Source organism: Hetaerina americana, unplaced genomic scaffold (assembly GCF_022747635.1).
Source record: "Hetaerina americana unplaced genomic scaffold, ioHetAmer1.1.p SCAF_2, whole genome shotgun sequence".
NCBI classification, from domain to species: Eukaryota; Metazoa; Arthropoda; class Insecta; order Odonata; family Calopterygidae; genus Hetaerina; species Hetaerina americana.
The window spans coordinates 99,500,154-99,520,305 of record NW_027286763.1 but is presented as its reverse complement, the minus strand read 5'-3'; the positions used below and the strand labels follow the sequence as shown (position 1 = coordinate 99,520,305).

The window sequence follows — 20,152 nt, the reverse complement described above, 5'->3', positions numbered from 1 at the left end:
TTTCTTTTTCATGGCGGCATCAATGATAAGTTTTGGAATTAGCCTTATAATTGGGTTTCAGTGCATACTTAAAGAAAATATACTCCTTGTTACTATTTGGAGCATTTTGTTTCAGAAAAGGATTTTTGTAAATGAATAGAGTTTAAATATTCAATTGTTCCCGGCTCAACTTTGTGGAAATTCATGTTAATTAAACGAAGAATACAATGTATCTTTCCACTGTCCTTTTTTTTCAAATATCCTCTACCGGACAATGACAGTGGAAAGATACATTGTATTCCTCATTTAATTTGAATAGAGTTTAAGCTATAATTTATGGGTAAATCTTTTTGTATTTAATGTTTTTACCAAAAAAATGTCATATAGAAGCGATAGCGAAAATTTGTTCAAATTTCATAGATGAAAATAGAAAGAAATCTTGTGCTAACAAAATGGATACTGCAAACCAATACGAGAGATATAGGGTTAATTCTACAAGTAGCCAAGTCCTCATGAAGATACTATTCTCTCCAAGGAATCTCATTTTACTTGAATAAGCCGCTGTTTCCGTAACCTTGTCTGTTTCTTTGGGCTAGCCAGGAGCATAGTTGTGCAGACTGGTGGTGGTGAAGTACAATTCATCAAAGGAGTACAAGCTGAGCCTTTTTCAGTCAAGTCTGGGAAGACCTTTACAAGCTAAGATAAGAGGTTCTCTCTCAGTATGTAATAGAGTCCACTGTATTCCTGATTGCTCGAACACTTCAATACTAACCATATACATACACATGAAATCTATTGGTTATACACGCAAATCACTTCTTGAGTTTAAAACGTCAGTGTGGTCCTTCTTTATGTTTATATGTCACTTGCTAGACCTGTTTAGACCCCTTTGCATTATATCATCATGGGTGATAAAGGATATTTTAATTTCTTTCTTCATAAACAATGGCTAAAATTATGCAATGTAAGACTTCTCCTGTACCCCCCAGTAAGGAAACTCGATGAAATGACACACCTCCTCTACCCCAAAATTGCATGCACCCATGGTTTAAGTTGTAGGCGAGAGGATAGGGTGCTGAGTTATGAAAGCCCAAGGTTGGATTTTGAGTGATGCATCAATAGATCCTCAGCTTAACTTGAAAATGTGTGAAACTCGTGATTTTTCAGCTATTCGATGTTTCTTGGAAAACACATGGTACAGGGAAAGGAACTGACCCCTCTTCCCTTGTTATACGAGGGTTGTTATTTATATTTTGAGCCTAGTAATGAAAAGACAGTAATTTATTGTTGAAAATGGCTTAATTGTTTTTCGAATTATTCTCCAGGATAATCAATATAGTTTTGCATGCGCTTGACTCAATTTTTCTAACACTTATTCCACTCCGATTGAGGTACCGCCAAAACATGGTTTTTGAATGTATCTGCTTCTTCAGGCGCCAAAAAAGGTTGGCCACGCAATTTTTTCTTGATAAACGGGAATAAAAATAAGTCATTTGATGCTAAATCAGGCTGTACGGAGGATGACCCTGGCCAATCAAATAGGTAGTTGTTTCAGCCGATCTGTGAGAGCTTGCATTCTACGTTGCTGTAACGGCACGGTCGTCACATGTCGAGTTATTTCGAAGAAACAGGCAATCATTTGCTTCAATGTGCTTCGTGCACGAATCACTTTTGTCGGTTTTGGCTCGTCTTAGAAGGCCTATACAGTGAATTGCTGTTTTTTTTCGGGCTCATACGTATAGATCCTAGATTCGTCACCTGTATAGATGTTATACGCAGCTTTTTATGCACCGCAATTGTATTTGTTGAACATTTCTTTGTACCAATTGACACGACCATCTTTTTGAGATTTTGTCAAATTAGGCGGGATCCAATGCGATCAAATTTTTTTCACATCTAAATGGTCGTGCAATATCTTATTGATGCCAGTCATACTAATCCCCAAGGATGCTTCAATCTCACAAAGGGTCACATGACGATCTTCCTTTACTAGTTCTTTCACAGCATCAATGTTTTCTGGTACAGCCACTGATTTCGGACGACTTTCGTCGCTGAGCGGTTAGTTCGGCCATGATGGTGTTCGTTATACCAGCGTTTCTCAGTGGCATAGGATGGGGCTTCATCGCCAAAAGTGGAAGTAAGTTGATTGATGCACTCCTGTATTGATAATCCACGTCGGAAATCGTAAGAAAAATTATTGCATGAAAGTGTTCACGAGTTAACTCCATTTTTTCGCTGAGATAAAATTGTCGAATCACTGTAAACAACATAAGTTATGATCAAACGACAAAATGTTCTAAAGAAAGTGAGCGTTAAAAGAGAAACTTTCAGATGGCGCCTAAAGCACTTAGTTTTGTCAAGGCTCAAAATATAAATAGCAAATCTCGTAATGTGCAAATTTCTCGTGTATTGGGTGTTGTATTCGTTGAGCTTTACCTTTATCTACCAATCTAACTTTTGGGCTGATTACTTTGGTTGTATAAAATGCTACGCGGATGGCCGATCAATGACAATCAGCTGTAGGTGTGCTCTACCCCCACCTATCAAACCGACCTTCAGGTTCTCAACTGTGATTTGGTAGATTTTTAGCTCTGTCGTCATAACTCACTGTTTCACTTTCTTTGTCATGTTTTCAGAATTATATCACTACAGTTCAAATAAATTACCGGTCAGATTATTTTGAAAACGCGGTTGTCTGCCTACTCAAAGATCACGAATTTGATTCCAGCCTTAAGCATTAACAGGAAACAGAAGCATATGTAAATCAACTCAACAACCTCGTGTACCTCTCAGCATGGATAATAATTTTCGCCAGAACTACCGTAATTATTATTCGTTTGCTTATTCGGGAAAGTTAAGAAATTAGAGCGAGATTTGTTAATTTTGGGTTGCTTTTATGTGTAGGGGTCATCCACTCCTAGAAGCGATGAACTTTCACGTATGTAGTGTATATTTATATAATCTGGCCAAAACTAGCCGTCGATTGAGTCATGTCCTTAGCTATGCAGCTTGAGTCAGTGTGATGAGCACTTCTTTAACGAGAGCAAATAGCCCATGCACATTTGCGAAGCTAATCCGCCGACATTTATGCCAATGTTCATAATGGACGGCTATTTAAATATCATTTTTAACGCCTGGTAAAATGTTTCGTACCTTCACAATGCAGCGGTGAAAAATGCACAAAAACTAGAATTTCACCAGTCTGGGGGGAATTATTAAAATTCATTCGTCTATCCATAATTAATTATCTGCGTCCTCATTTCGGCTAAGGTAGACTAGGGACTCATATTAGTCTTACAAGAAACTTCACCTAAACATGCAGGTAATGATAAGCAATTGTAGCTGTAGTGTGCAAACTTTTTCAAGGTAATCCCAATGAAAAATGACGAGTTTTTGCTGCTCGTACTTCTAAAAAGTGTGAAAAATAAAATGAAATGGGTAAAGGAGACAATGAAATACAAAACTTTTAACAATCTAAAAGAAAAAAGGTGATCGTGGAATTCATTATTTTTAAGATAAAGGAAATAAATACTAGAATAAGTAAAACTTCCATAAAATTGACAACAAGTTAGAATACAGTGAAAAAATTAAGCCATGACCAAGACTTCAAATGCTGAGGATATTATCGCTATACCTACGGTGTATATGGAGAGATAACCGTATCAATCAGGCAAATATCGAAATAATGGGAAAAACGGATCATTTTTGTGATTTTTGCCTTATTTAAACTTATTCTTGTATGTTCTTCAAATGATCTCTTTTTTAACGATCGACTAAACGAATTGAATGGTAACCGTTTACGAATACCAAGATTCGGTGGATTCCCTCGTCTATAACGTAGCCCCCTACCCTTAAAAAGCCTTAGTACAATATTAAAATGATTGTGTCATGTTAGCTAGTAAAAAATATACTCGAAAGCCTAGGAAAATTATTTGAATTTCGTCAATAAATTTTTAAAACACTGATATTTGATTGGGTGAATTACGTCCTGGAATAAAATTCGAAGACTCGATATTCTGCGTCGAATATTCTCTTATCTTTGAATACCTCAATACCCAAATTAGAAAATTTTAGGATTAAATAGGGCACTAACGGAAGTGAGTGAGATTTGATGTGGATGGGAACCTTGTATTCAAGGCCTTCCTTTTAAGGTTACCGCACAATGGTTAAATTCTAATTTGCTTAAGGCTGTATGAACCTACAATATTAATGCAACTATCATGTTGAAACTTGTGTATTCTTCTAATGCTGTTCTCTAAGACATTTTTAATTTCCGGATTCACTGGTAAGTAAGTGCTTTAAGAGATGTGCGACGAGTCTGTCTGGAGTTTCTTAAGAAGAAGCTCATACCTCTTCCCTATTTTCTGCCGCGTATTCGGGACTATTAGGCCCCAAATCTAAAACCGCTGGCTAATTTTAAATTCACTCACTGAGGTTATCGGTCGAGGAAACCACAACAGCAAATTGAATGAGTAAAATATCCCACAATTCCATAGCGCGTTGGTGTAATTAAATATTATGAATATTGGAGAATTTCTCTATTAATTTCATCAACGTTTTGGAAATCGCCTTGCATTTGTAATGAAATTATGTGTCTCATTTGTTACATCTACAGGTTGCAACATGGACACGTAAATTACGAAGATACGCGCGATGCGGGTCGTTACATCTTCAGGATACAACTTTGACTTAACTCGTGACCTTCGGTAAATCAGAACAGAATTGCGTGTACCTACATTCAAAATACCCCCATATCAAGTTCCTAACATCAATATCAACGCGCTCTTTTGCTCATTTCCTCTTTCGTTCTTGACACATGGTACAATTTCTATAGCCTTTGGCCCCATTCAGTCCTTATCGCCGCCCCCCCACTGGCTAAAAAAATCTTAGCTTTTGAGCGGCGGCCAGGCAAATCTGAGAAGTGCATAATCATGGTTTTTCCGCTGGGACATTTGATACTTTTTCTTTTTATTTCTCGTGTATGCTCTTCAACTGAAGTTTCTTATTTGGAAGGTAAGAGAATGAAATTTTAGAACTTAAACGACTACTATAATTGTAAAAATAGTCAACGTATCATCCTTTTTCGCGGTTGGTCACAAACATGGAGCACTGATGATCTGACACAATGGTCACAATACAATTTATAATTCTAGATTTCGATGTTCATTTCAATTTTAGTGAAGATATGAAGATTAATGTTTCATTTAGAGCCGATTAGTGTGATCGGCATTGCAAATATCGGTCGATTTTCTCTACAGAAGAACCTTGGACTTGAATGGAAATCGTCCTCAAAATGGGCAAAATTAAGTCGACGAAATTATATTCTATACATCTTGTTGAAAGAAAGAATAAAACAAGTACGAATTACTGGAAATCGAAATGTTTTACGAAACCGAGGTGGCAAATGTAAAAGAGCAAAAACTAACTTGAATGAGTAATTTTCATATGTTGTTTGGCTTGAAATGACGTGAGCTCCGTCATTTATTATAACCCTGAGATTGATTACTATATTGTTCGCAGGTTTTATCTTTTGTAAATGAAATAGTTTCTGCTTATTTTCCTACCAATTTTTTCAAATTCCAGTATCTTTCCCTCCCTCAAATGTCTTCGCATAATCACACTTCTCTTATCATAATCACATTTCTCTATCAACCGCATTTGAAATTCCATATTCACTTTCTTACGTTTCTTTCTTTTGTCCATCTTCCTATTGATTTCTCCTTTTCTGCCTAAAGCCTCGAAAATTAGTCTTCACTTGGAATTTTATCGAGTTACTTTTGTTATTCTTCCATTTGAAACTTCATTCCTCTCTCCTGGTAATTATTTTGAATAATAATATGCATTAAATCACTCTTAAGTTAATTATGATCAAGATCTTCAACCCCCCTAGGAAGATATTAAAATGGATATTGTCTTAACCTGTCTCATTATATTATAAATTGGTTAGGTAATATATATGTATATACATATATAGTAGTCACTGGATATATATATATATATATATATATATATATATATATATATATATATATATATCCAGTGACTACTATATATGTACTGGATACTCTGGAGTCACTGGATATATATATATATATATATATATATATATATATATATATATATATATATATATATATATATATATATATATATCCAGTGACTACACGTTGCCTCTGAATCATTCTTTGGTAGTTAGACATTTTACTGGTACAGATAGCCAAGTTCCAAAAAAGTAAGCAAATTTTAATCATTTTAATTTTGTACATTTTAAATTATGATAATATTGGGATTAAATTTCTATTTCTTTTTCAAATATGTTTACCATGTGGTAATAAGCTTGAAATCACATTCACAGTGGTTCTCTAAAAAAATCAATGGGTATGGGACTGTCCAAATGTCAACAATGCAATTGAGAGGGGTAAAGTAGTTTCCTAAAATGCATCACACAATTAATGGATGCACCCTCCAATTTTGTTGGTAGCCTGACCCCTCAGTCCTGGATGGTCATACTTTTGCTATTGCCTCATAGGCATTTGCTTTTACCTGCTAATACAGATACAGGAGTCATTGGGGCACTGAAACCCTTTCACCACACCACATTTTCAAGTTGTAGTCCATGGGAAGATGGACTCGCCTGCATCATGGTATTAAAAATATTTTGGTGTCTTAACCTACAAATTTTCTTCCTCCAAACTAAAAAATGTGACACAATAGTTATATTTTAACTTTGAATTATTTTATTTTCCAGAATGTAATTTCACAGATTTTGAAATTTACTGGCACTCATTTGAGATTCATACTCTCAGATATAATGCATTGAATTGCCTTATATTTCCATTTATCAAAAAGTAAAAATATACATATTTTGTTTCACTCTTTAACTTACAATATGTTAATTGGTTGGGTCCATTCGGGTATTTGAAGATGATATTCTTTGTCCAAAATATTGTAAGTTTTCAAAAAATTACATTTGATACATGTTTCCCTCAATAAAAATGCTCAGAAAGGTATTTTTTTATGCCTATTGAAAAATATTTTTTCCAGAGACCAACTGCAGCAAATTCTTTACATCAGATTTTTCTTATGGCCACTTTTATAAAATATCAGATTTAAAGTCATCAGGCGATGGCACACTTTTATTTGAATTTAAAGTTAAATCCCCAAGTGATGCTCATATTAAGTTCAGTGAAAGACCTTTTCCTGCTAAGATCGAGGCTGCCTATGAGGTATGAAGTAAAGTGTAATTTGATGTACAATTGCTTTTAATTTCCCTTATCTTGGGGCAAGGCCAACACATATTTTGTATTAGATTTGAAATTGAAAGTTCCCTTTTCCCTTTGAAATAGTTCCATTTTCCCTTTGAGGCAAAAATATATGATAATATGTAGAACATGTGGGCAAAGAGAAGAGCTACTTTGGCTGAAAACTTCAATGATAATAAAGAACTTTAATATGTCATAAAATATGTTTCATTTCACTTACTGCGAGCTATGTGCTGAAAATGATGCATCCTTGAGCATGTCACCGAATTAAGTCACAGCCCAAACCATGAAATGGTTAAGATGGAAGTAACTTACAACCATTCATACCAAATTTCAGTCTTTCATCTATGTACACTCAGGGAGTGTTTCAGTTTTATCATAAGTTGCAATTCATTTCTCAATGGGAAAAGCAGGGAGGGGATAAGCTGCAAGCCAAGATTCCATCATTTCCAGTCAAAAGTTCAAATTTAATTTCTTTTCCATAATTCTAAAATTAATTTCAAAATAGATATTTATATTTCCCTGGTAAATAAACTGGATATATTCCTTCTGACTAAATAACATGGAAAACTAATTTAAGCAATATCCAGTTGAATTCCTTTGAAATTTTTTTCTCAGTTAACCAAGGTGCAATTTATGCGGTCACTACCATCTCCCTTAGGAGAGTGGGACAGCTGTAATTAATGATAATATATGGAATGATCCTAGTTGATTGTCCCACTTAGAAAAAATATTTTGTATGTTGGTTTGGTACTGGCTGAAAATCACCCTAAATGTGATTGGTGAATTGAGAAAATAACATGACCATGAAGATCTCTGGCAAGGTATAAATCTCTTTTAATTTGAATGGGTAAGATTGGATTTCAGAATGAACCATAGACAATCACAAGGGGTAGGGAATCTGCATAAATGAGAGTGTGAGTTTATAACAGTGTACCACAACTTTATATGCCAGATTGCCTTGAGGGCCTCCACCCTGAGCATCCAAATGGAAGTGAGTGAAACTGAATAATATTTTATGACTCATCCGGAGATATTCTCACATGCATAATGGGGTATGTTTTAAATATTGCCATTTATTGAATATACAGTAATCAAGATGAATTGGGCCCAACTGATATTTATTTAAATGCTTGTAATGCCCCTTTGCATTGATACAGGTATTATCTTAGCCCTAATTAAGTATATGCTACATTGTTAATATGCTTGGTCCACTGCATCAAGTTGGTGATCCATGGTTCCCATCCTTGAACTAATGGATTTATTTTGAACTATCTTGTTAAGGTGGTCATTGGTGCTGGAAAAAACACATTCTCCTATATCCGTCGTAAGGAATATGAATTATCTAAAATAAGACTTGATACTCCAGCGATTTTGTCTCCCAAACAGAAGCGGGGTTTTTGGGTCAGAATCAGTAAACATGGAATGATACAAGTTGGTAAAAGAGGAGAAGTGTATCCCTTTATGGAATGGGAGGATGAACACCCTCTTGATATAAAATATTTCTCTTTCTCCAGCTGGGGAAATATTTCAGCTGAATGGGATTTCAACTGTACCAAAATTAAAGGTATTTATACAGTTATGAATATCAAAAATATGCACAATTTTCAGTGGATGTCACTAGAGAAGTTTATAAAAGTGGTTTGTTATGTTTAATCAGTATTAACTCTGGCAAGAAACTTAATCCATAGATGTGTGTACCTTAATTATGTACATGCAACTCAATTTCTTACTTACTTAATCATCACTAAGGTGCACATAAGAAGGTAAGAGTTTATCTTATCTTAATCAATTGAGATAGTATCTAATGTATTTATGACCACCATGACTGAAGTAATATAATATATGTTACTGTTTATACCTGAGAGGTTCATGAATGGTTTCATTCACATACAAATACATGTGTGTCTGTGTGTGTGTGCTCATGTTTACTTATGTTTTACAATGGAATTTTCTACATCTTTAGGTAATTAAAATATTTAAAAATGAAGCAAAACATGTAGGCTAATTATTTATGTGTTTTGTCTTCATCTAGTTGTATATTTACAGTAGTCATAAATGTAGTATATATGGTTTAATAATTTATGATGTTATTTGCAGAAAAATATCATAACTCTAAATCTCAGGGTAAAAATACTGATATTATCCAATTTTTCATGGAAAGAGACTATGATATCGAGATTGAACCACCCATTAATCCAGAAACATCTAACTATACCAATGTGTATATTCACCTCACTTGTAATTATATGAATTTGGTAAGTATGGTATTTTTTCTACCAATACAGTCCCATTTCCTTGTTTTTTAAATCAACATGAGCTCAATTGTTGAAATTTATCTTTATATGATTGTGCCAATATGCTGCTACTACCTTTACAAGCTTTTTGAATCTTGGATTTCATCATGACCATGAATCTCATGTGTAACTTTCTAAAAAATATAGGCTGTTTATGATGTTGGTGGATAATGACCTACTCCTTAAGTTATCGGAAATTTCTAAATTTTTATAGCATAAATGACTGTATGTTTTCTATTTTGATATTCAAACTTCAAGACCACCCCAAAGAGAACTAACTCTGGCTATGTGGCTGGTTTGAATCTATATTTACTCAAATATGAATAGGAATTCAGTTTTTCAACTTTGTATAAATTATTTTCAAAGTGTGTCGTTTTGTTTCATTTCACAATTATTGGCATGGCACCAGCTGAAAGAGTTGCTATTCTCCAGGAAAGAAATTAAAAATGATTGTGACCATCAATAATATAGTAGTTATAAGTCAACCTGAAACCCTGAGGTTTATGTAATCTAGATAAAGGTCCTGCCCTTGTCACTTTTCCTGTGTTGACCATATGAAAGTTATTTGGTAAAAAAAGTGAAACTATGTGCCTAGGGCAGGTTCCAAGAAGTAATTATTCATTCATGGGGAAAATTTGAGATACTATCTCTCTGAACACATATCCAGAAGTTTTCTAGTTGTTTTGTACAGTCATCCATAGTTCATAGCATAAGAATTCAGGGCAGAGTTTCAATCTTGATGTCAAGTCGCCAGTTTTCTATTCTTTGTGTTTTGGGATGAGAGTCCTGTAGGCCTATCTCCTTCCCTGACAGAAATGTCAAGTATATTAAGGATTATACTGCAGTAACTAAAATTTATATTTTCAGGTTGATGAAAGATCAATCTTGGTTTTGAATGGGGAGCTTTTAATGGTAGGAACATAAAAAATATTTTGATTATACAAAATAATAATTAGCTGTTTCATGACATATATCTATCTGTAGTGGCAAAAGTAACAGTTCCTTTTTATTATAAATCATTCTAGCATTGGGAAGACAGCAGAATGACATGGTCTGCTGAGGAATATGGAAGACAGCATTTCGATTTTGACTCCTTTGAAGTGTGGACTCCAGAGGTTGTTCTTCGCAAGTAGGTTTGGATCATTATAATTTAACTATGTAACACTTGCCCTCTATAATTATCTGTTTTCATGGGCTGCTATTTTGAATGATTCTGAATACTCAGAATATGACTGTGCAATACATACATATAGGCATGTAGTTATAGCAACCCATGATATTATGAATTCATATTGATTTACTATATTTTACAGTGGCAAAGCAGGCATATTCACTATTTTTTTATATTTTGTGTTTGCAATTTTATTAAAATTAGCAACAGCAGTTGTGCATTCTCCATTTTTTCTATGTTAATAATACCATTCATGCTTTTATATTAATAAAGGTGCAATGGGAAAAATATTATTGAAGTAGAAGAAATTATGATAAGATGGAAAGAATATATGTATAGAGGAGCTATATGGTACAAATATAGTCCAGTGAAATTAAACAATGAAGGGGGCTTATAAAATACTCCTGTGGAAATACTCAAGAATTTAGGAAAAGATGGAATTAAGAGTGTTTATAGGCTAAGATAATATCATATCATAAGATTTCGATGAAGGAATTTGGCTAGAAGACTTCATTTGATCAGTATTTATTCCATCTCATAAAGGGAAAAGCAAAAGTATGTGAAGACTAGAGAAATATGTTTGATTTTACACACAGCAAAAATGGCATGCACCTTGGATCATCTGCAGAGGAATGGAGAAAAGGGCAAATGATTATTTAGGAGGATATCAGTTCAGGTTTAGTTAGAGAATGCTTATGCATGATGACATGGCAGAATTGAGATCACTGATAGAAAGGAATACAGTCAGGATTTATTTGTACCCTTCATAGATGTGGAGAAAAAAATAATGTTTACCAGAAGATGGTAGTACATTGGAGGGATAAATGACTTCTCTGAATGTTCTACATGTGTCATTGTTATGCCATACAAATATGGTAGCGGATGGAGAATCAGGATGGGCATTGTTAGGAAAGAGGTAAGAAATGGCTGCTCATTGCTACCTTTACTTGTCAACATATTGAAAGTGAAAACATTCCTAAGAGAAGCATAGCAAGGCCTGGAGGCAGGAACTAAAATGCTAAATTAACATCAAATAAAAGTCAAATTTGCAGATTATTAAGATTTAGTATGCCAGCCAGCCAAGGGATTGCAGGCATTGTTTACTGCCGTTCAGAATCATCACAGTAGGTATGGGACAAGAATGAACCAATTAGGAAACAAAGTAAATTAGGTTTTCAAGAAATAAGAGTTCAAGATTATATTTGGGGGAAATGAACTAGATCAGGTAGAATATTTTATCTATTTAAGAAGTATTTTAGAGAAAGTGAGAAAAGTCTTTAGGATATTAAAAGAAGGGCTGTATTAGGTGAAGAAATTTTTACTAAGATGAGAGACTTGCCAATGGTTACCATTAGTAAAGATGTAAAAAAAATCAAACGGCCAACATGAAAGGCTCGTGCTTGGAAATAAGAAAATTCCTTGGGGCCAAGTCATGAATTATAGAACATGACCACTTTATGTTTTTTAATATGAATGCTAGAGCAATAAATTAATAATGATAACAAATATTCATTAGAAGAGTACCTAAGACACGTTTTGTCAATTATTCAAAAGTGCTATATTTTGAAGCAGTCAAAAATCACAAAAATATAAACTTTTTATGTGAACTTTAAAATTTTATTTTTAATCCATGTGTCTGTCTCTAAACAGTACAATTCTGCTGCAAATCTGTATTTTTACCTATTTGTATTACAGCAATGCATACTTGAATTTAGAAATCTACAACATTAGGTATTCAAAGGTGAGAGTATACTCAAACGGAACATCATTTTGGAAACGTGCTGTCCATTTTACTGCATTCTGTAAAGGAATAGATCATCATAAGTGGCCAAAGGACAAACATGTTTGTGAGCTTCAATTAGGATTGATTGGTCCTTATGGCTCTTTACAAATGATTCCCCTGAAGGATTGGATTCATGTGAGTGATGATAATTAGATCAAATCATAAGTTGATTCCAAGCCACTTTCTGCCAGGTTAGTTGGCTCTCCCCCAATTTTGGCCTGCCTTCAAATAACTTTTTCTGTAAAGAAAAACATATTGCACTATTTTCAAGCAACCCTTCATATTTTTTCCAAATATTTCTGATGCAGAAATATTTCAAATTGTTGGCATCCTCTTAAACAGAATGCAATCAAAGTTTAACAACAAAATTCATGAAAAGGAAATATTGATTATAACTTTTCATGATACTTTGATTGGAATAGTAGATATTTTACTTTATGTCAGTGGTAAACTTTTCCAAGTAATGATGACTACAGCTATAACTTTATCATAAGCACCTACTTTATCTAATCAAATAAATTGCATTGACTCATTGTCAGATTTAAATGATCTGAATTTTGTGAGAATATTAGTGGTTAACTAAATTACTTTCCTTTTTAAATTAGCTTGATGAATCAAGAATACATAAAGGATGGGATATAGAAAAAATGAATGTGAAAACAAAGTGGATCCCTTCATTCAAGAATATTAAAAAGGACTTGGATGCAATGAATAATCCAAAACCAAACCATATCATTATTGAGTTTAATTTATCTCGCTCATATAACTTTTACTACAGTGCACTGATGATATTCCTAGCAAGTAAGTTAGAATTCAAATTCTTTATTATAACTTCCATTTAGCCTGATGGGCATTAATGCCCATCAGGCTAATTAATTTAATTTTAATAATAATTAAATTAATTTAATATAATTAATAATGCCCAAAATTAATTAATTATTTAATACAATGATTGTTATTTCTTTTTCAGCTATTTCCATATTAACATTATTATCATTCTGGGCTTCTCCTTTGGGACTTCTGAAAGTGGGCATTCAATGTTTTACACTTGTGATAGTATCTCTCTCTGTAATGTTTTGCTGGAAGGTGATTCCAAATCATAACAACAAGGACTTCCCTTCAGTTTGTAAGCATACATTTATGTAATTTTTAAAATAATTAGCTCCGGTTGGTAGGTTATAGATCAGTTTGTAGATCATAGATAGTGCAGAGAATCCAAGGTTCAACTCTGGTCAATGTCTTTGGTCACCATGGTTAAGATTCAATCAATATTATTTTCTGGATGCCATAAGACTGTGGAAAAGCACTGGTGGCACTGGGCAAGGTTCTGACACTTTTATTTTAAATATATGAATACTATGTGCTGTTGGACTTCAAATTTGGTGACCTCTACCACCACTAATCAGAAACAACCTTTTGGTTCTAACAGATATTAATACTATATTGGTCATTAAATATTCAACACTGTACCTTGGAAAGGAGCAGGGCAGTACAAGGTGTATTACAAATCAAATGATAAGATCAGTACCAGTATGAGCAAAATAATGATCAACCAAGTATTGTACACTAAGTGCCAGTCATAAATGTATAACCATGTCAAATTTCAGAACTGTGGGAGTAACTCCATATGCTATAATGAGGTCATCCAATTCATGCACATTGAAAATGCTGGGATTTCATAGCAACAAAATAATTCATCTTTGATGGGATCTGGTCAAAGTGAATGATTTTGACTCAAGTTCCTGCAATTTTATTTTGAATTTGGCAAAACTAATAAATCTTGCTGACCCTGAAAGATGATTAAATGATTTGATGACCATGGGCATCATGGGTTATTGAGATTTTGTTCATGCATGTTGGTTGACAGATCAAGTCTTTTTTTTCTTGTGTTCTAGTCATGCAATTCACACCTTGAAGGGAAATTTTCCCCAAAAGTTAAGAGTATATTGTAAACATTCATGCTATATGAAGTCAACATTTTATACCTAATAAACAGAGGTATGCAGTGGTCATGAAGTGACATTTATTTTAATGAGTAGGTTAATATCCTGGCAGCATTTTTTGTAGCATAAAAATAAATTTCATATCAGGGGCCATAAACAGTCCCTGATTACTATTGCATGGACTTCTTGTTTTCCCTATAAATAATTCTTTCTTTAATCCTCCATACTTAGTATTTGCCACCATGCAATCCAATAATTTCACTCTCCTTTAGTCTCGCCGGAGTGCGGGCGTGTTCTTTCTTTCCCTCTCTCTTTGGATGGTAAAAAAGAACCATAAACACAGTAATCAACCCTAAGGGTGGTTTGGTAGGTGATGGTAGAGTTCACCTTGTACTCTTACTAAGCCCAATGGCATGTGAAATTCACACCTCTAGGTAGGGGGGCCAGTTCCTTTCCCTGTGTTGGTTATGTTTTCCCAGGAAGATCTGGTAGTCAAAAAATCACATAGTTTGAGTATAGCTGAGGGTGCCCACAGAGGCTTGCCCGGGAATCAAACCGCAGCCTTTTGATCAGTAGCTTTACCCCATGCTTTACCCCATATCAGGGGCCCATATTTTTTGGCCATAATAATTGTAACTTTGGAAGGGAGCAGAGCAGGTACCTTATCTCATCTTAGATGCTCAAAAGGTATTAACATGCTTTGCATCTTAAAATGAAGAGGGTTTTTGATAATTTCTTGCCGACCTTAGAGACATACAAAGGAGCTCCAGCTCAGTTTGAGTCAGGATAAAACAAAACCATTAATTTCAAAGAAACTTCGGGAGATGCCACAACAGTAACTTTTAACGGAGTCATCTGCTAATGTGCATTTCAATGCAACAATTTCAAAACTATTAATGTTTAACCATTCATTTGCAAATTCTAGGGGAGGTTTTAGTGAAATCAGCTGTTGCAATATCTCTGCTACTAAAAGGTAAATCAGCTGCAGCAGATTAAGGTCATAACTATGACTACTAGTCTTGCAGCCAAAATTAGCACATACTTTAATTCAAATTTTTTTGAATGGCATATTTTTAGTCAAAGGGAAGTAGATGTTTTACAAAAGTGTGATAAACAATAGCACCGCTCGAATACTTATTCCAATCCTTTTTAATTCAGATTTGAATACACCTGTTGAAATTAAGATACAAACCAGCAGAAGGACTTTCCAATCACTCTCTTGAGCTTCATGCCTACTACGCTCCATTTAATAATCCAATGATTAAAATGTACTAATAGTTGATGGAAAAATTGACATCTAAAATGAGGGCTGGGGAAAAGGAAGGCAAATATGAAAGAGGATTCCCCCACCTAGTTTTCAGCATGCCAGAAATCAAAGCTGAATTCCTACAATATGAATTCCTTAGTGCTAAATACTACGGTTTCCTGAACGGAAAGAGTAATGTCATTTAATATTTTATTATTTTCAAAACCATCATAAAGATTGAACAATTACTAACATAAAAAAAAGTAACAAAAATAAGCATGAATATGCATCATATATTAATGTAAATGTTATTATGGTGGGTGGTATAAGAATATTCAAATTAATTTATTCAGAAACTACTACAAATGGCAATTCTAATGACTGGTTTTTCAGTTTCAGCATTCATCGTGATTATGCATATGGTGTGGGTATCAATTGCTTCTTCAGTCGTTCTCTCAAGTTTTATATTCTTTGCTCCTGTAAGCATACCATCATCAGTCAGTGGGTTCTTAAAATCCAAGTTTTTAGCTATGTTCTTCTGCCTTCCACAACCAAGTAACAAGGTAATGTTCTACTACACGTTTTATAAAAGTAATTATGCACTTTTATTGCATTAAATTCGCATATGTTTAACATTTGTTTTGAATAATTCTAGCCTTTAAATGTGATTAAAATTTTATATATGTATCTCAATTAACTAATAACTAATCAATTATAGATTATAAGGTTATATATCCAGGTAATAAGATTCTATTCCCAATACTTGTGTACGTTAATAGCAAATATTTTCAAATAGGAATAGCATAAGATATTTGCCAGTAACTCAGTTACCTACAGAGAAATTTTAGAGACAGTGAATGAAAGGTTACTTTCACACAGTTTAGACATCATTTTAAGCTCTATTAGGAAACTGGATTACGACTGAATGTCAGCAGTTCAAGCATAATGTAAACTGTTGAATCACATATAGCATATGTGAAATTCGATGAAATAACTCGGAGGGCATCAAGTACTTACTGTATGAAATTGGACTGTATCCAGAGTTTCAAGAATAGGGTGTATACCTGGTGACTTGCTCACCCCTTTTACTTGTTTGATGAATTATTTGGGGCAATCTTCATCACATTTAAGAACTTATGTTTTTATATTAAGTAATATTTATTTTGACAACATTTAATATGGTTGTACCATTTTTAAAAATGAACAAATTATTATTATTACTACAGTTTCAAAGAGAGCACATTAGAAAATTACGGAGGTCTAACTTAAATAAGCTTAGCTTCATTAAATGTTTGTTATGTCAATATGAATAGTGGTTGATTGCAATGCTCCCTTTCTGATGCCAACAATCTCCCACTCTCCTCTTTTACATCTCTTTTTAGGTGGCCATAGTATGTGATCCTTGGCCATCTTTATGGGGTGATTCCTTCCATTTTTCTTTCTACAGTCCTACCAATGAATTTTTATGTCTCCTGGGCAAACATCTAACCCGTTCTTCTTTTATTTACAGCACTCCATATTACCCTTCTCTCTTTGATTGCCCTGTCTTAATTTAACTGGCCACTTGATATTTAGTATCCATCTTCAACACTACATATCAAAGACCTTCATTCTTCTCTGATCAACTTTCTCAATGACCCACATTTCTGACCTGTAGAGTGCCACATTTCACATGAATGAAAGGAATTCTGGCTAATTTTTATGCATTCTCTCGAGTGATGCAACACTTCCAGCCAGTGGGGTGCATACAACTAATGCATTATAGTCAGGTGCAATTCTTTAAATAGAAAATAGTATCATATACATTCTTCAAAAAGATTTTTTTACCAATCAATGCAAATCCATACTTGAAATGAAATTTTACAATTAATTAGTGCAATCCTCAAATTTTAAGGCCTCATTCATTTAAGCTACTAGTTTGAGCTTCCCAAAATGTTACCTCAAAAAAATTCTACCAAGGCATATCTGTTGTCGTAGTCACAATGATTATCTTTGAAATAGCTCCATCCTGAGTGCAAACTTTGGATCCATATTGTTGACATGATTATTAGGTGTCCTGGAAGTTCTTTCTGGTCTTCATGCTCAACATCTCTGGTCATTTCTATTAGAACTACTTAACATGCCAAAAACATATTTACTCCTTCACCTTGATTTTCATTTAGTGGAAGAGAGAGAAGCCAGAGGATGGAATATCAGGTGAAGTATAGATGTAGAGATATGGGCATGCTATTTAAGAAAAAAATTCAAGTATCAAGAAGGTGTGCTATGCTGTATCTATGAGTATCAAGAAAGGTGTGCTATGCTGTAATTTTTCAAAGGAGTAATGCAATATTCTACGATTCTTGAATTAACTGGAAAGGGATTCCCACCTCAGTTCTAGATTTCTTAATAGTCCTTAGGGGAAGGAAAGGAGGAGATTGCTGCTGTTGTAAACAATTTTTCTCGGCAGGTCTGAATAGAAACAAGAAACTATTAATAAAATGAATATCGTGTCCAATCCCTGGGTGTTTGATTGGATACATTGTGCAATGGGCAGCTGTGCTTCTATCTGGTGCAACCAGTCGCTATTTACTAATAACATTTCTCACTGTAACCCCACATCCTTAAATCTACCCTGTACAAAATTACTCAGGGGAACAAGTGGCACAAACTACCTCATTTGTTGGCCGCCTACCATATCGTCTACTCTTAACTACAAGTAAAAATTCATTTTAGCTGCTTAAAGTATAGAGATTAAAATATATCTATTTTCAAAACAGGTGGCCATGTATTACAACCGCCTCTGTGATGGCAGTATATTGAGTAAGGAAGACTCTCAAGGTTATTCGTTCAAATCAAAGGAATGTGAATTACAATGGAATTGGATACTGATATCAATAATCATCGAAAGAATTCTGTTTTGCACCTACATTGGATTGTTTTGCTATGTATTCTCTTTACTTAATTGATCTTTTATTAGTGCATGTGGCTTTACAGTACCAGAAATAAGTTTCATAAAAGAAGGAGTGCATGTACATTGTTTATATTCAATATATTAAATTGAATCTTCATGCTGTTTTGTGAATTAAATCTGTTTTTCTTGAAATAAGTTCATCTACCTTTATGAAATCATCGTTTCATACATTGTGAAATTCATGGAATAATTAATTAACATTCATACAAGTTATTTTTGTCAGAGATATGTAAAGAACTCTTTATTATAATATTCAGCATGTGCTTACGATGTGTTGGACTTGAAACCTGTGTTAGTACCATTTTGCTGTGCCACATAAGCATTTGGTTACCTATCAACCAGGATACAATAAATATTAATTTTCTTGGTGAACTCAGAACCTTGAGGCATATATCAGAAAAACACATTGGTGGGCTGGCAACACGTACCATAGATTGGCTTTCACCAGCCATTCGACCTAACAGGTCACTTCAGTCCCAATTAAAATGCCAGTGGGCTCCTAATTAGCTCGCTAATAGGAAATGCTCTTTTTGGGATTACGATTTTCTTTCATGTTATCATAAAACTTCCATTTTATTAATATGTTAAGATAATTGCAATTTTTTTAATTCTAGAATAATTATTTTAGCTTTTTTAATTACAACAAAAGTATTAGTGTGATATTTTTTACCACTGGTTTGAAAGTTGCTGCTGTTGTATTTATTTTTACTCGGCGGACCCGAATAGAAACAAAAAACTATTAATAAAGCAAATAAAAAATAAGACAGTATCTGGTGTTATTTGGTGGAAAATCTTCATATTGAATTTGAAAATAAACAACTTGGCTTTTCCACATAGAAAATTTTTTATTTTCACTACCTAGGTTGCATTATGGTACAATATCATCAGGTAAAAATGCAAGTCAAACACAGTATATATAGCTCTGGATAGAGGGGAAGAGGAGGAAGGAAAGCAAGGATTGGTTGAGGTAGGAAGAGGGGGCGGAGGAGGAGGATTGGTAATATCGATTAATTAGCAGGCTGGGAAGAGGGATTAATACAATGTTGAAAAAGGTTTGCTTGGCGTCGGGTTAGTTGTCAGAGGAGTGGGGGAATGGGTAATGTTAACTGGGGGAATGGGTGTTGCGAACCAGGAGAAAGGCACTGGATAATTAGTCAGGTGATTAAGTAGCAGGCTGAGAGGGGTTACTAGAAAAGGTTTGCTTGGAGTCAGTTTAGTTGGCAGAGGGTTGAGGGAAATAAATTGGAGTCGAGAGTAAAGGAGCACCGAGCATGCCTTAGAAACAACATCTCCACGTCACTCTTTGCCAAACACCTGAAAGATTGTGGCCACAGCAGTGATTTCATCCCTAAAATCCTGCACATTGAGAAGAAAGGCCACCGCCTCGATGTGCTGGAGCAATTAGAAATCCTTCAGCACTTGGATTATGAAGAAGATGCTTGTACCAACGATTTTCTTTACCCTTCATGTCCCCCGTTATTGTATTTCCCTCAACCCTCTGCCAACTAAACTGACACC

The 20,152-nt window shown here is 34.3% G+C and overlaps 1 protein-coding gene across 1 annotated transcript; it reads left to right on the top strand.

The window, feature by feature from the left end:
* The first annotated feature begins 8,189 nt into the window (after nt 1–8,189).
* On the top strand, nt 8,190–18,675 carry LOC139688184 (acetylcholine receptor subunit alpha-like 1). The gene is made up of 9 exons (XM_071585610.1): nt 8,190–8,235; nt 9,342–9,499; nt 10,406–10,450; nt 10,564–10,667; nt 12,405–12,627; nt 13,098–13,293; nt 13,463–13,618; nt 16,075–16,244; nt 18,441–18,675. The coding sequence occupies exons 1-9, from the start codon at nt 8,190–8,192 to the stop codon at nt 18,627–18,629; spliced, it is 1,287 nt and encodes a 428-aa protein (XP_071441711.1). The 3' UTR covers nt 18,630–18,675.
* The last annotated feature ends 1,477 nt before the right edge of the window (nt 18,676–20,152 follow it).